The sequence below is a fragment of the Agelaius tricolor genome, unplaced genomic scaffold (genome assembly GCF_023055355.1).
Source record: "Agelaius tricolor isolate 1412-34295 unplaced genomic scaffold, bAgeTri1.0.p SCAF_5, whole genome shotgun sequence".
Classification (NCBI taxonomy): domain Eukaryota; kingdom Metazoa; phylum Chordata; class Aves; order Passeriformes; family Icteridae; genus Agelaius; species Agelaius tricolor.
In genome coordinates, this window is record NW_027269265.1 from 54,225,986 (window position 1) to 54,237,298 (window position 11,313).

Consider the following 11,313-nt stretch of genomic DNA (forward strand, 5'->3'; position numbering starts at 1 on the left):
GGAGCTGGTGGCACTGGGGCAATGTCCCAGAGTGTCCCAGCCGGGCACCCGTCCTCAGGTGGCCACAGGGCTGGCCCAGTGCCCAGTGTTCAGCAGGATGGACCCTGCCCGCTGCCCCCCAAGGCAGGGGGCACTCGCTGGCCCGTGACAGCTGTGGTAATCATTGTCACTAAGTGCCACACAGTCTCCAGACTCCCACTCCACGGCCCCCCGGAACCCACAGACTCAGGACTGTTGCAGGGTGAGTGCTGGAGGAGATGGGGACCGTGGGGAAAGGGATGGGGACAGGGGCCATGCCTGGTGGCCCTGTCCCCCTGTTACTGAGGGTCTCTCAGCAGGACAATGAAGATCTTGACGTGCTCTGCCCATCTGCAGCAACTGGAGGGGATCCTGAGGAAGAGCCTACCCATCGCCCTGCCGGTGACGGGGACCCCACTGTCACCCCTGCCCTGTGCCACAATGGGGACCCCAATGCCACCCCCACCCTGCCAGTCACAGGGACCCTGCTGTCACCCATGCACTGTGCCATGACTGGGACACCAGTGTCACTCATCTGTTGCTGTGATGGGGACCCCAATATCCCCCTTGCTGTGAGGGGGACCCCAATACCACCCCTGCCCTTTGCCCTGCTGGTGATGGGGACCCCGGTGTCATTAGGGACCCTTTTTGCTGCCCTGTTCCCCACACCTGCCCCCCTCCCCTCAGCTCTGACCCCACATCTGCCCCCATATCAAGCCCCCATCCCTGACCCCCATCTGTCCCCTCCTTGTCCCTCATGGCTGACCCCCTTTTCCTCCAAGGTCTTCGGGGCAGTGCTGAACATCAACCGGGGCAACCCTGGCCAGTTCGAGGTGCTGGTGGACAAGTGGCCCGAATTTGGGGCCGTGCTGGCCCGGCCCAGCGGAGAGGTGGCCAGTGGGGACACGGGGCACTGCAGGAGGGGGGTGACACGGCGCCCTGGCACGTGCCAGGCGTGCTCAGAGCAGCCGTGGGTGCCCCCAGGTGCCGGCCAACGATGGCTACTGGAACACGCAGGCAGCGTTCTACCGGGACCTGGGGGCGTACCGGGCGCTGCTGGAGACCCCCGGCTGCCTGCGCTGGGACGCTGCCTTCACCCTCATCGGTGGCATGGGGACATCCTGGGGGCGTGCTGGGGAGGGGCTGGGCATGATCTGGGAGTGTGGGACACCGGGGAGAGCTGGTGGAGGCAGGGAGGAGCTGGGAGGTACTGGTGGAGGGGATTGGGAGTGCTGGGGGATGCTGGGGATGGGTGTTTGGGTGCTGGGGAGCACTGGAGGTTTGATTTGGTGTGCTGGTGTGGGGTTTGGTGGGTGATACCAGTGGGAAGTGCTGGGGAGGGATTTGGGGGTGCTGGGCAGCAGCAGGGAATTGCTCTGCTGGGTACCCTGGAAACAGGGTTCTGTGGGGAGTACTGGGGCTGGACTTGGGCATGCTGGGGGCACTGGGAAACATTGCAGCTGGATTTGTGGGTCCTTGGGGACACTGGGAGTACTGGGGTTGGAGTTGGGGATGATGGGGGCGGGATTGGGGCACTGGGCACACTGGAAGCAGGGATTTGGGTGCTGGGAATAGAGACCGGGGTTCCACGTAGCCCCCTGGGGACACTGAGGAGGACACTGGGGTCACAGGGGAGCTGGGGACAGGGATGGTGGTGTATAGGGGAACAGGACCCCCTGACACCCCCATCCCCAGGGCTGCAGGATGGGCTGGCCACAGTGTCCCAGGACCTGGCAGGGAAGAAGGGTGTGGAGCTGGACATTGTCGAGTACTACTCCTACTGGCACCCTGACCCCAGCACCATGCCGGAGCCCCGGTGAGAGCCCCCCACCCTCGTTCCCACACGGGGACACCCCCGAGCCCCCCACTGACCCCTGCCTCGCCCAGGCCAGCCCCCGGGGTGCGCGTGGGCTCCCTGAGCCCCTCGCACGTGGACCTGCTCAACGACACCTGGCCCTACGGGGGCAACGCCCGCAGCCGGCGCTTCCTGGCTGAGATCTTGGGGCGCTTCCCGCAAGTGTGCCTGCAGGATGGCAGCGGGCAGCCCCTGGCCTGGGTGCTGACGGATCATTTCGGGACGGGCACCCACAGCTACACCCTGCCCGAGCACCGGCGGCACGGGCACATGCAGGTGGCCCTGACGGTGGCGGCGCAGCGGGCACACGCCCGCGGGTTCCCCACCTTTGGGCACACGGCACTGGGCAACCGGCCCATGCAGCAGCTGCAGGAGATGCTGGGGAACCGGCGCCTGCCTGGGGTCTGCCGCTACATCCTGCACAATCCTGGCCTGGACAGGGACGGGCCCTGAGGCCCCGCTGTCCCCTCTTCGTGCTGACATCAAATTAAACAGCGGTGTGGAGTTTTGTGGGTTTTGTGTCCCCCCAGCACTGACGGTTACAGCGGTGACACAGCTTGGTGGCTCACGTGTCACCGCTGAGGCACACGGCGGGGTCCCCTGGGAGTCACCCCGTTCCAGGGTGCGCATCTCAGTTATTCTCAGTTCCCCAAGGGAGGGCTGAAAGCCACAGGCAAATCTCCACTGGTGGCACCTGCGGTGTTACCCCCTGAACCAGAGCGGTGTCACCACAGCTGGGGGTGAGACAGGCAGGCACTGGGGGGACAAACAGTGACACACAGGACAGAGTGGGACAGGGCACACAGTGACATTCACTTCACAGCGTGAGTCATGGTTTGGGGGGTTGATGGGGACAGACAGGGAGGTGACAGTGTCCAGGGTGGAATGCTGGGATGGGAGTGACAATGTCCAGGCTGACAGGGAGAAACCACAGGGGTGACAGTGCCTGAGGTGATAGGGACAGTCACAGGGGTGACAATGCCAGAGCGTAGTGGGCACAAATGGGAGGTGGCATTGCCTGGGGTGACAGTCACTGACACGGGTGACATTGCCAGGGGAATAGGGAGCACTGGGATGGAGGTGACAGTGCCCTCGGGGTGACAGAACTGCCGCGGGGGTGACAGTGCGGCTGCTGACAGGGACACCATGGGGAGGTGACAGCACCTGGTGACAGCCGGGGGGTGCCGAGCGGGGCGGGGGACCGGGGCCACCGCGAGGGTGGCAGTGGCCGAAGGTGGCAGCGGCCGAGGGTGCCCATGGCCGGTTCCCCAGCCCGGCCCCGCCGCTTCCGCCCGGCCGTGGCCAGGGGCGGGTCCCTGCCGCTGGTTCCCGGGACTGGCGGGTCCCGCCCGGTTCCCGGTAGTGGCGGGGCCCTGCCAGCTCCATGTCGCGCAGGGCCATGGAGCAGCCCCGGCGCATCACCGACTCCTTCCCGCGGCGGCGGCGGGGCCCGGGGCGGCCCCCGGGCAGGCTCAAGGACAGGAAGGACAAGAATAAGGACAAGGACAAGGCGCAGCTGAAGGTGCGGGAATGCCCCCGCGCCCCCTCGCAGCCCCCCCCGGACCCGGCGCTCATGGAGATGTTGCGGCGCTTCGACCTCTCCTGGGAGTACGGACCCTGCAGCGGTGAGCACCCCCGGTTCCGCCGGTTCCCCCGGTGGTCCTGGGCTCCCCCCGGCCCCGCTGAGCCCCCGCTATCCCGCAGGGATCACCCGCCTGCAGCGCTGGGAGCGAGCACAAGAGCTGGGGCTGAGCCCCCCCGGCCCCATCCGTGACGCCCTCCTGGAGCACCGCGATAACCCCGATGTCACCTACAGGTGGGATGGGGTGGGATGGGATGGGATGGGGTGGCATGGGGTGGCATGGGGGGCACAGGGCATCCTTCCCCGCCCTTCCTTCCCGCTGACCCCGCTGTGTCCCCACAGCCTGTGGCACGAGTACGAGCTGTAAGCGGCCGCGCCGAGGGAGCAGGGGAACCATTCCTGACACCCCCAGACCCTATTGCAGGGACACCGGGTGCATTAAAGCTGGTGTGAGCGAAGGAAGGGGTGCTGTGTGCTGTCTGGGGGCCACGGGGTGGGGTGCACCTTGGGGTGCAGGAGGAGGGCAGGAAGTTGCATCCCCCCAAAAAAAAGCCAGGTGGGGTGTCCATCTCACAGTTTAATGTCACCCAACTGGGACCCAGGGAGAAAAATGTGTTCTTGGGTGGAGAAAGGGAGGTGGGATTTTTTCCCCCAGGAATGGGGTGAAAAAATGAAGAATGAGGTATAAAATCAGGTGAAAGTGAGCTCAGGGGGCTGTGGATGGTGGGGATGTCCTGCAGTGGGGTGGGAAGAGGGACAGTTCCTGTGGGATTCATATGTTTAATAGCCCTAATTAGCAGCTTTGCTGTGTGTGCAGAATCATAAATAACAGGATGTGTCTGTTAATTATTCAGGTTATTGATGACTTAATTCACCAGCTCCTTCTGTTGTTTCATCAATAAAATAAATTGTTTCTATCTGTGGTGGGTCTAGTGTTGATTAAATGCTACTGCACCCACTAGAATATATTTACTTATTTTTTGTTGATTGTTTTGGTGCTTTTTATCAGCTTTAATTTTGGGGATATGGATGTTTACATGGTGGACTTTTATAGATAGTTTTTTATCTTAGTAGTGATGTCTTTTCAATTTTTAGCTAAATTTTTTTATGCTGCTAATTAGTATTTTTAAATTTTTCTAGCTATCCTCACAGAATACTGATTATGAATTAGTGTAGAGGTAGAGTTTTGGCTGCAATGGAGCATTGGAACCAGCAGTAATTTGGGATAAGGTGGGATTAAGTGGGATAAGGTGGGATAAAGTGGGATGGGGTGGGATGGGTGGGGGGGCCACCCACAACTCGCATCCCACTCGCACTGCAGCTCCTGACCCTCTGGATCGCATTTTCCAGCTGGATCTGGTCCTGCTGTAGGAGCTGCAGTCCCTTGGATATCTTCTACGGGGACATAATTCCTCTGGAAGGCACAGGATGGAGGTGTTTAGGTGGACCCCCAAAATAAGCATTCTCACCCAGCCAACCCAGGGCTGTGCCCTCCTGGTGGGAAGAAGGAGGGAGATTCCCACTCTCCTTCCTTGGCAGAGGGTCAGTCCCAACCTGGTGGGTGTCCCAGGAAAGGGGGAAGTGTCTGGGATGGCTCCAGCTGCAAGAACAGCCCTGGGAGATGGAGATGGACAGCAGCAGCCTCAGGGGCAGTTTCCAGTCAGGAAACTCCTTCCCTGGGAGGGTGGGTTTAGGTGGGATTTTGGGAAGAAATTCCTCCCTGTGAGGGTGGTGATGCCATGGCAGAGATTGCCCAGAGAAGCTGTGGCTGCCCCAGCCTTGGAAGTGTTCAAGGCCTGTTTGGATGGGGCTTGAAGTAACCTGGAATAGTGGAAAGTGTCCTGTGGGCCAGGGGTAACAACATGAAGGGACACCATGGTGGGAGGGGGCTGACACCATCTCACAGGGTGGCGGGGGGAGCACCTGGCTTTCCCCTCTACCATGGCCACAGCGAGCTGCGGGCTCTCTGTGTGCCTCAGTTCCCCGGTCCCGCTTCCAGCCCAGGCCTAGGCCGCGGCCGTTGCCATGGCAACCCGGAAGGTGTGCTTCTCGCGCAAAGGCCGCCGGGAGTTGTAGTTCCCCCGTGCCGCACAAAATGGCGCCTCTGGGTCCCTGTGCCCGCCCGGTGTCTCCAGAGCGTTCACTCCGGTCCCTACTGGCAGCAGCCCACTCTCCAGGTGCTCAGGGTCACAAAACCACCAGGGGCTGCCATTTCCACACTTTATTGCCAGTGCAGGAGCAGTGTCGGTGTTTGTGTGGGGCTGGGGCAGAAGCACGTCCCAGCCCCGGGGTGCGGGCAGGGCGTGGGCGTGCCGGCTCGCTGGTCGCGCCCACATACGTAGGCCACGCCCACCCCTTGTTGCTATGGCAGTGAGAAGGTGCTGACCCATGCCCCCCAAATTAAGGCGCGGGTTCATCCGTGTGGGCGTGGCCAGGTGCATGGGTGTGGCCCTGGGTGTGGTCATCACTATGGGTGTGGTCGCAAAACGGGGCGGGGTCACCATCCATGCTGGCCTGGCGCACCACGCGGCGCGGGCGGGACGAGGGTCGTGACCTCGGGGAGGGACCCTCTGCTTCCTGCGTGGCCTCAAACACCTGACAGGGGACAGTGGGGTCATGCCATGCTGCTGTCACCCCACAGCTGGACCCCCCTCCCGCCCTGACCCCGCTCACCTCCCCGGCCAGGGGCTCCCCCAGCAGCTCGAGGGGCTCGGGGGGCTCCAGCAGGCTGATGCTCCGCATGACAGAGCACAGGGAGATGCGGGGGCGCCGGGAGGCCCCCAGCAGCCCCGCTCCAGCTGCCTCCTCCTCGGAGGGCTGTGGGGACGCCAGTGGGGAGGACAGTGGGGACAGGCCACTCGTGTCCTCCCTCGCGGTGTCCTCCTCGGGGTGCGCCCGTGGCTCCCACAGGCTGCTGTGCCGGCTGCCACAGAGCTGTCAATCAGCATCAGGCCACTCCCCCTGCTGGGAGCCACACCCCCTCGGCAGGGTGGGGCTCCCACGGGCTCCTCCCCCACAAAATTTCCCACACCTTTCCAGGTAGGGCACGGCCACTGCAGCCCCGCCCACCCACACAGAGGGGTGTGGTCACAACAGACCCCACCCAGCTGTCCCCACCCATGTGTCCCCACGCACCTGGCGCTCAGGATGCCCTGGTAGAAGTCGAGCTGGCGCATGAAGCCAGGGTTGGGCAGGACGCCGGGCCGGCAGTGCCGGACGTGCCGCAGCGCCCGCTCCAGGGGCCACCCGAACTCCTTCATGGCGTAGGCCAGCACCGTGGCGGCCGAGCGGCTCAGCCCCATGCGGCAGTGCACCAGCGCCCGGCCTCCCGCCGCCCTGCGGCACCCGCTGCTGGCACCACGGCACCGGCACTCGGGGACACCGTGTCCGCGGGGCTCCCAGTGTCCCCGAGATGTCCAGGATCCCCAGAGCTCCCAGTGTCCCCAGCCATCCCAGTGTCCACAGAGCTCCCAGGATTCTCCAGCCATCCCAGGATCCCCAGGGCTCCCAGCATCTTCCAGCCATCCCAATGTCCCCAGAGCTCCCAGCATCCTCCAGCCGTCCCAGTGTCCCCAGAGTTCTCTGTGTCCCCAGCCATCCCAGTGTCCCCAGAGCTCCCCGTGTCCCCAGCCACCTCACTGCTCCCCAGGATCCCATGTCCCAGCACCTCAGTCATCAAGACCTCTCCCCATGTCCCCCTCTTCCCCGCCCCACCTCCAGCCCCTGTGTCCCCGGTGTCCCCCATGGTGTCACTCCTGGTGCCCACTGACCGGACGCGGGAGAGGAAGAGGAAGGTGTCATTCCAGTGGGGCAGGAGCTCAGCCGCCTCCTCGTCGTACACCCGCACGTTCATGTACGTGAACAGCGCCGGGAAGAAGTTGTCAATCTCCCGTGCCACGTTCAGGATGTGGGTGACCCTGTGGGGACACGAGTGACACCCCAGGGGCGGCCCGTGGTGGCCCCAGGCCACCCCATGGCGGTGCCACGCCGTGCTCACCTATTCTGCTGCAGCTCCTCCAGGTTGGCTGCGTTCCACTCGGAACCCTGCATGGTGACAGCGGTGAGGGGAAGGGACACTGCCACCCGTCCCGCCCGCCGTGCCCGCCATGCCCGCTGCCCACCAGGAAGAGGTGCGGGAAGACGCGGGAAGGCCGATCCATCTGCGCCAGCACCAGCAGCATCTCGTTGTCAATGAAGTCCTTGTGCTCGGCCAGGCTGTGCCCCGTGCGCCGCTCCAGCTCCTCCCGCACCTGGGCGCCACGCCGGGTGAGGGATGGCCCTGCCAGCCCTCCCTGTCCCCAGGACACCCTGCTGCCACCCCAGTGCCACCCACCTCCTTGGAGGTGACGTTCTCCAGGTCGGCGGCGGCCATCACCTCCCGCAGCAGCGCCCGCACCGCCTGCTCCGACAGCTCCGGCACGGCCGGCCTGCCACCAGCACCGCCGTGTCACCGCTGTCCCCTGCCCCACCCCGGCCACGCCCTGCCAGGCGCGGCAGCGATTGGCCGGCGGGCCGCGGGGTGTGGCGGGGCCGTGGCGGGGAGCTTACCGGAGGGGCGTGGGCGAGGCGGGGCGCACGGACTCCAGGTCGGCCATGGCCAGCCACTCGTTGAGGCAGCTCTGCTCGGAGCCCAGCGCCGCCGCGTAGCCGCGGGCCCAGGCCAGCGCGGGGCCGCCGGGGATGTGCCCGCCGCGGGCCGCGTCCTCGCAGGCGCGGTGCAGCTCCTGCAGCGCGGCCCTGCCGCACAGCACCTGCCACCCTGCGCTGCCACCGCCACCCCGGCGCCGCCCCCGCTGCTCTGTGCCCCTCGCTGGCCGTCCCCGGCGTGTGGGTGCCACCCAAGCCCTCCCCAGCTCCTTCGCCGTGCCCGTGGGGGTGCCCGTGGTGATACCCAAATCCCCTGTGCCCAGGATGGTGATGGCACCCCTCGTGTCCCCAGCGGTGCCACATCCCCCATGCCTGTTGCGCAGCTGAGATCCCCTGTGCCCCTGGCAGTGCCCGTGTCCCCATGGTGGTGCCCACCCCCCTGGTGCTCCCCATGCCACCCACACCCCCCCTGTGCCCAGGGTGGTCCCCACGCCCCCCGTGGTCACGCCCAGGCCTTGCTCACCACATGGTCTGCACAGAGATGGGCTTGAAGATGCGTGTCTCTCCCCCCGATGTCACACTGAACCCCCTGGGCATCAGGGGGACACACGTGCGTCAGGGTGGGCACCTTGACCCCTCTAGGCCCCTCCCTGTCCCAAAATTCCGTTCCCGCCCTTACCCGTCGCCGTCGAGGAACACCTGGGTGTCGCTCCAGAGGGGCAGCACCATGCCCAGGGTGCAGCGGCTGGCCCTGGGGCAAGCAGGGGTCAGGGGGTGCCGACGCCTCCCCGGGCCCCCCCGCACCCCGCTCACCCCTCGTGGGCGAAATCCACTCCCAGCAGCGCCGTCTCCGCCTCGGCTCCCGCCTCCTCCGGCCGCACCAGCAGCAGGTACCGCACCCGCCGCGGCCGCGCCGACTCCAGCCGCACCGCCTGCCGGAACGGCGGGAATCCCGGGGGATCTGCCCCTTCCCAGGGCTCCCAGTGACCGGGGAGGAGCATCGCGCTGGGCCATGTCCCCTCCTCATCACTTCCCATTCCATCCCCATTCCCATCCTATCCAGTCCCTATCACATTCCCCTACCCTTCCTCGATGTTACTGCTTCCATCCCCATCCTGTCGCCACCTTCATTCCATCCCCATCCCCATCCCCATCCCCAGCCCAGCCTGTCCCATCCAGTCAACTTTTTCTCCCTGTCATGTCCCCATCCATATCCCATCCTGTCCCTGCTCCTGACCCCATCCATCTCTTTCCCTGTCCCCATCCCCATCCCTGCTCCTGACCCCATCCATCTCTTTCCCTGTCCCCATCCCATCCCCACTCCTGACCCCATCCATCTCTTTCCCTGTCCCCATCCCCATCCCTGCTCCTGACCCCATCCATCTCTTTCCCTGTCCCCATCCCATCCCCACTCCTGACCCCATCCATCTCTTTCCCTGTCCCCATCCTGTCCCCACTCCTGACCCCATCCATCTCTTTCCCTGTCCCCATGCCATCCCCGTGTTCCTGGAGGGGTGGATCCGTGTCCTACCAGCCGGATGGCGTCCTGGGGGCGCAGCAGCTGCATCATGAGGTGCAGGTGCCGCTCCTGCTGTCCCGGGGCCTGGCAGGGGGGCTCGGCCGGGGGGGGCTCGGCCGGGGGGGGCTCCTCAGCAGGCAGGAGCCGTGCAGCCCCCTTGACCACAACGAAGCTCTGCCTGGGGGGCAGGAGGGACCTGAGCACGCAGGGCACCCCCAGAGTGCTCCCCCAAGGGGGGGGAACTGTGTCCCCAGCCCACCCCAGTGTTCCCCACGCCGAGGTTTCGGAGCCCCCTCTCACCGTCGCTGCAGCTGGCCGCGTCTGGGAGCATCTTCCTCCTGCAAATTGGGAGGCAGTTCCTGGGGGAAATGTGACCCCAGGGCATGGAGCAGGCTCGGGGGTCCCACAAGCCCCCACCAGCAGGGACACCACAGTCCAGTGACCCCCTAAACCCACTTCTGCCCCCACCAAATAGTGTGGGCCCCGGCGGGGGCATAGGGACCCTTTGGGGGTCCCACTGTGGAGATGGATCCCTGGGGACCCCCTCGGGATGGCGGGGGGGTGTCTCGTCCCTGTGCCCCCCATCCCTGGCTGGGTGAAAGCGCTGGAAGGGGCGGCCTGGGATGAGCCCCCAGAAAGGCCCAGTGGTCACTGGGGGAGGCACTAGGGGGCACCGGGACAGCGACGGGACTGGGAGAGGTGGCAAAGTGAGTGGGAGCAGCTTGGGACAAAACACCCCCATCCACACTCCATATTCCTCCCTTAGCTGTGGGAAAACCCCAGCCGGGAGTACAGGAAACTCCAACGCGTGCTGGGGGCAGCTCCGCTCCCAGTAAACTCCCAGCAAAGTCCCATCGGAAGCGCCTGGGATGACCCCGCACCGGGAACGACCGGAGCAACCTTCACCCGTCCGGCCCCGCGCTGGCACCCCCGGGACAGCGGCACCTTCCGCACCGGGACCTTCCGGAGCACCGGGAAACCCCGGGGCTCCGACAAAGCACTGGGATCCCCCGGACCGGCCCATTTCCCCAGGACACCGGGATCCCCGAACCGGCTCATTTCCCCAGGGCACCGGGATCCCCGAACCGGCCCGTTTCCCCAGGGCACTGGGACCCGTAGCACCTCCGGGACGCCCCGGCCCGCTCCGTGCCCCCGCACCGGGGCCCCCGCGGCTCGGGGACAGCCCGCACTCCCCCGGGAGCCCCCGTGCCAGCCCGCACCGGCACCTCCCGGGTCGCACCGGGACCCCCCGCCCGTCCCTGCCGGGATGCGCCGTCCCGGCCCGGGCCGGTGCCGCACTCACCGCGGGGCCCCCGGCGGAGCCCCCCGCCCGCCGCACCGTCACCAGCGCCATGCCCCGCCGCGCCGCCCCCCCGCACCAGGAAGCGCCGCCGCTGCCCCGCCCGGACGGGAACGAGAACGGGAGCGGGAGCGGGCACGGCCCCGGGCACGTCCCGGCGTGGCTCGGCTCTCCCCGCCACGGGAACGCCGCGGCCGGGACCCCCGGAGCGCCGTCCCTCAGAGCGGCACCTCCCCGGTGCCCCGGAGCCCCCCCGGGCCCCACATCCGTGCGGACAAGGCGGGACTGACACTCCAGCTCTTGAGACACCCCCGGATCCTCCGAAAGTGGGAACCATCCGAGGGTCCCTGGCTCTTGGGACCCTCCCCCAGTGTCCCAGAACGCGTGATGCCTTCCCCAGATCCCCAGAAACTGTGGATCCCCCGAGGGATCCCAGCACCGGGGACATCCCA

The 11,313-nt window shown here is 66.0% G+C and overlaps 3 protein-coding genes across 3 annotated transcripts; 2 read left to right on the forward strand and 1 right to left on the reverse strand.

Moving 5' to 3' along the window:
• Positions 1–342: 342 nt before the first annotated feature.
• On the forward strand, positions 343–2,481 carry LOC139590723 (glycine N-acyltransferase-like protein 3). Its single transcript, XM_071428440.1, has 5 exons — positions 343–420; positions 801–908; positions 1,003–1,123; positions 1,714–1,834; positions 1,906–2,481. Exons 1-5 carry the CDS (start codon positions 343–345, stop codon positions 2,324–2,326), a joined length of 849 nt encoding a protein of 282 aa, XP_071284541.1. The 3' UTR covers positions 2,327–2,481.
• Positions 2,482–3,082: 601 nt separating this feature from the next.
• POLD4 (DNA polymerase delta 4, accessory subunit) lies at positions 3,083–4,372 on the forward strand. Its single transcript, XM_071428253.1, has 3 exons — positions 3,083–3,498; positions 3,578–3,689; positions 3,798–4,372. Exons 1-3 carry the CDS (start codon positions 3,258–3,260, stop codon positions 3,820–3,822), a joined length of 378 nt encoding a protein of 125 aa, XP_071284354.1. The 5' UTR covers positions 3,083–3,257; the 3' UTR covers positions 3,823–4,372.
• Positions 4,373–5,661: 1,289 nt separating this feature from the next.
• On the reverse strand, positions 5,662–10,930 carry SSH3 (slingshot protein phosphatase 3). The gene is made up of 14 exons (XM_071428254.1): positions 10,865–10,930; positions 9,862–9,899; positions 9,574–9,739; positions 8,856–8,974; positions 8,722–8,793; positions 8,566–8,631; positions 8,004–8,192; positions 7,789–7,882; positions 7,577–7,705; positions 7,453–7,499; positions 7,226–7,372; positions 6,591–6,791; positions 6,129–6,378; positions 5,662–6,050 (listed from the first exon to the last, which is right to left on the reverse strand). The coding sequence occupies exons 1-14, from the start codon at positions 10,913–10,915 to the stop codon at positions 5,856–5,858; spliced, it is 1,764 nt and encodes a 587-aa protein (XP_071284355.1). The 5' UTR covers positions 10,916–10,930; the 3' UTR covers positions 5,662–5,855.
• Positions 10,931–11,313: the final 383 nt, after the last annotated feature.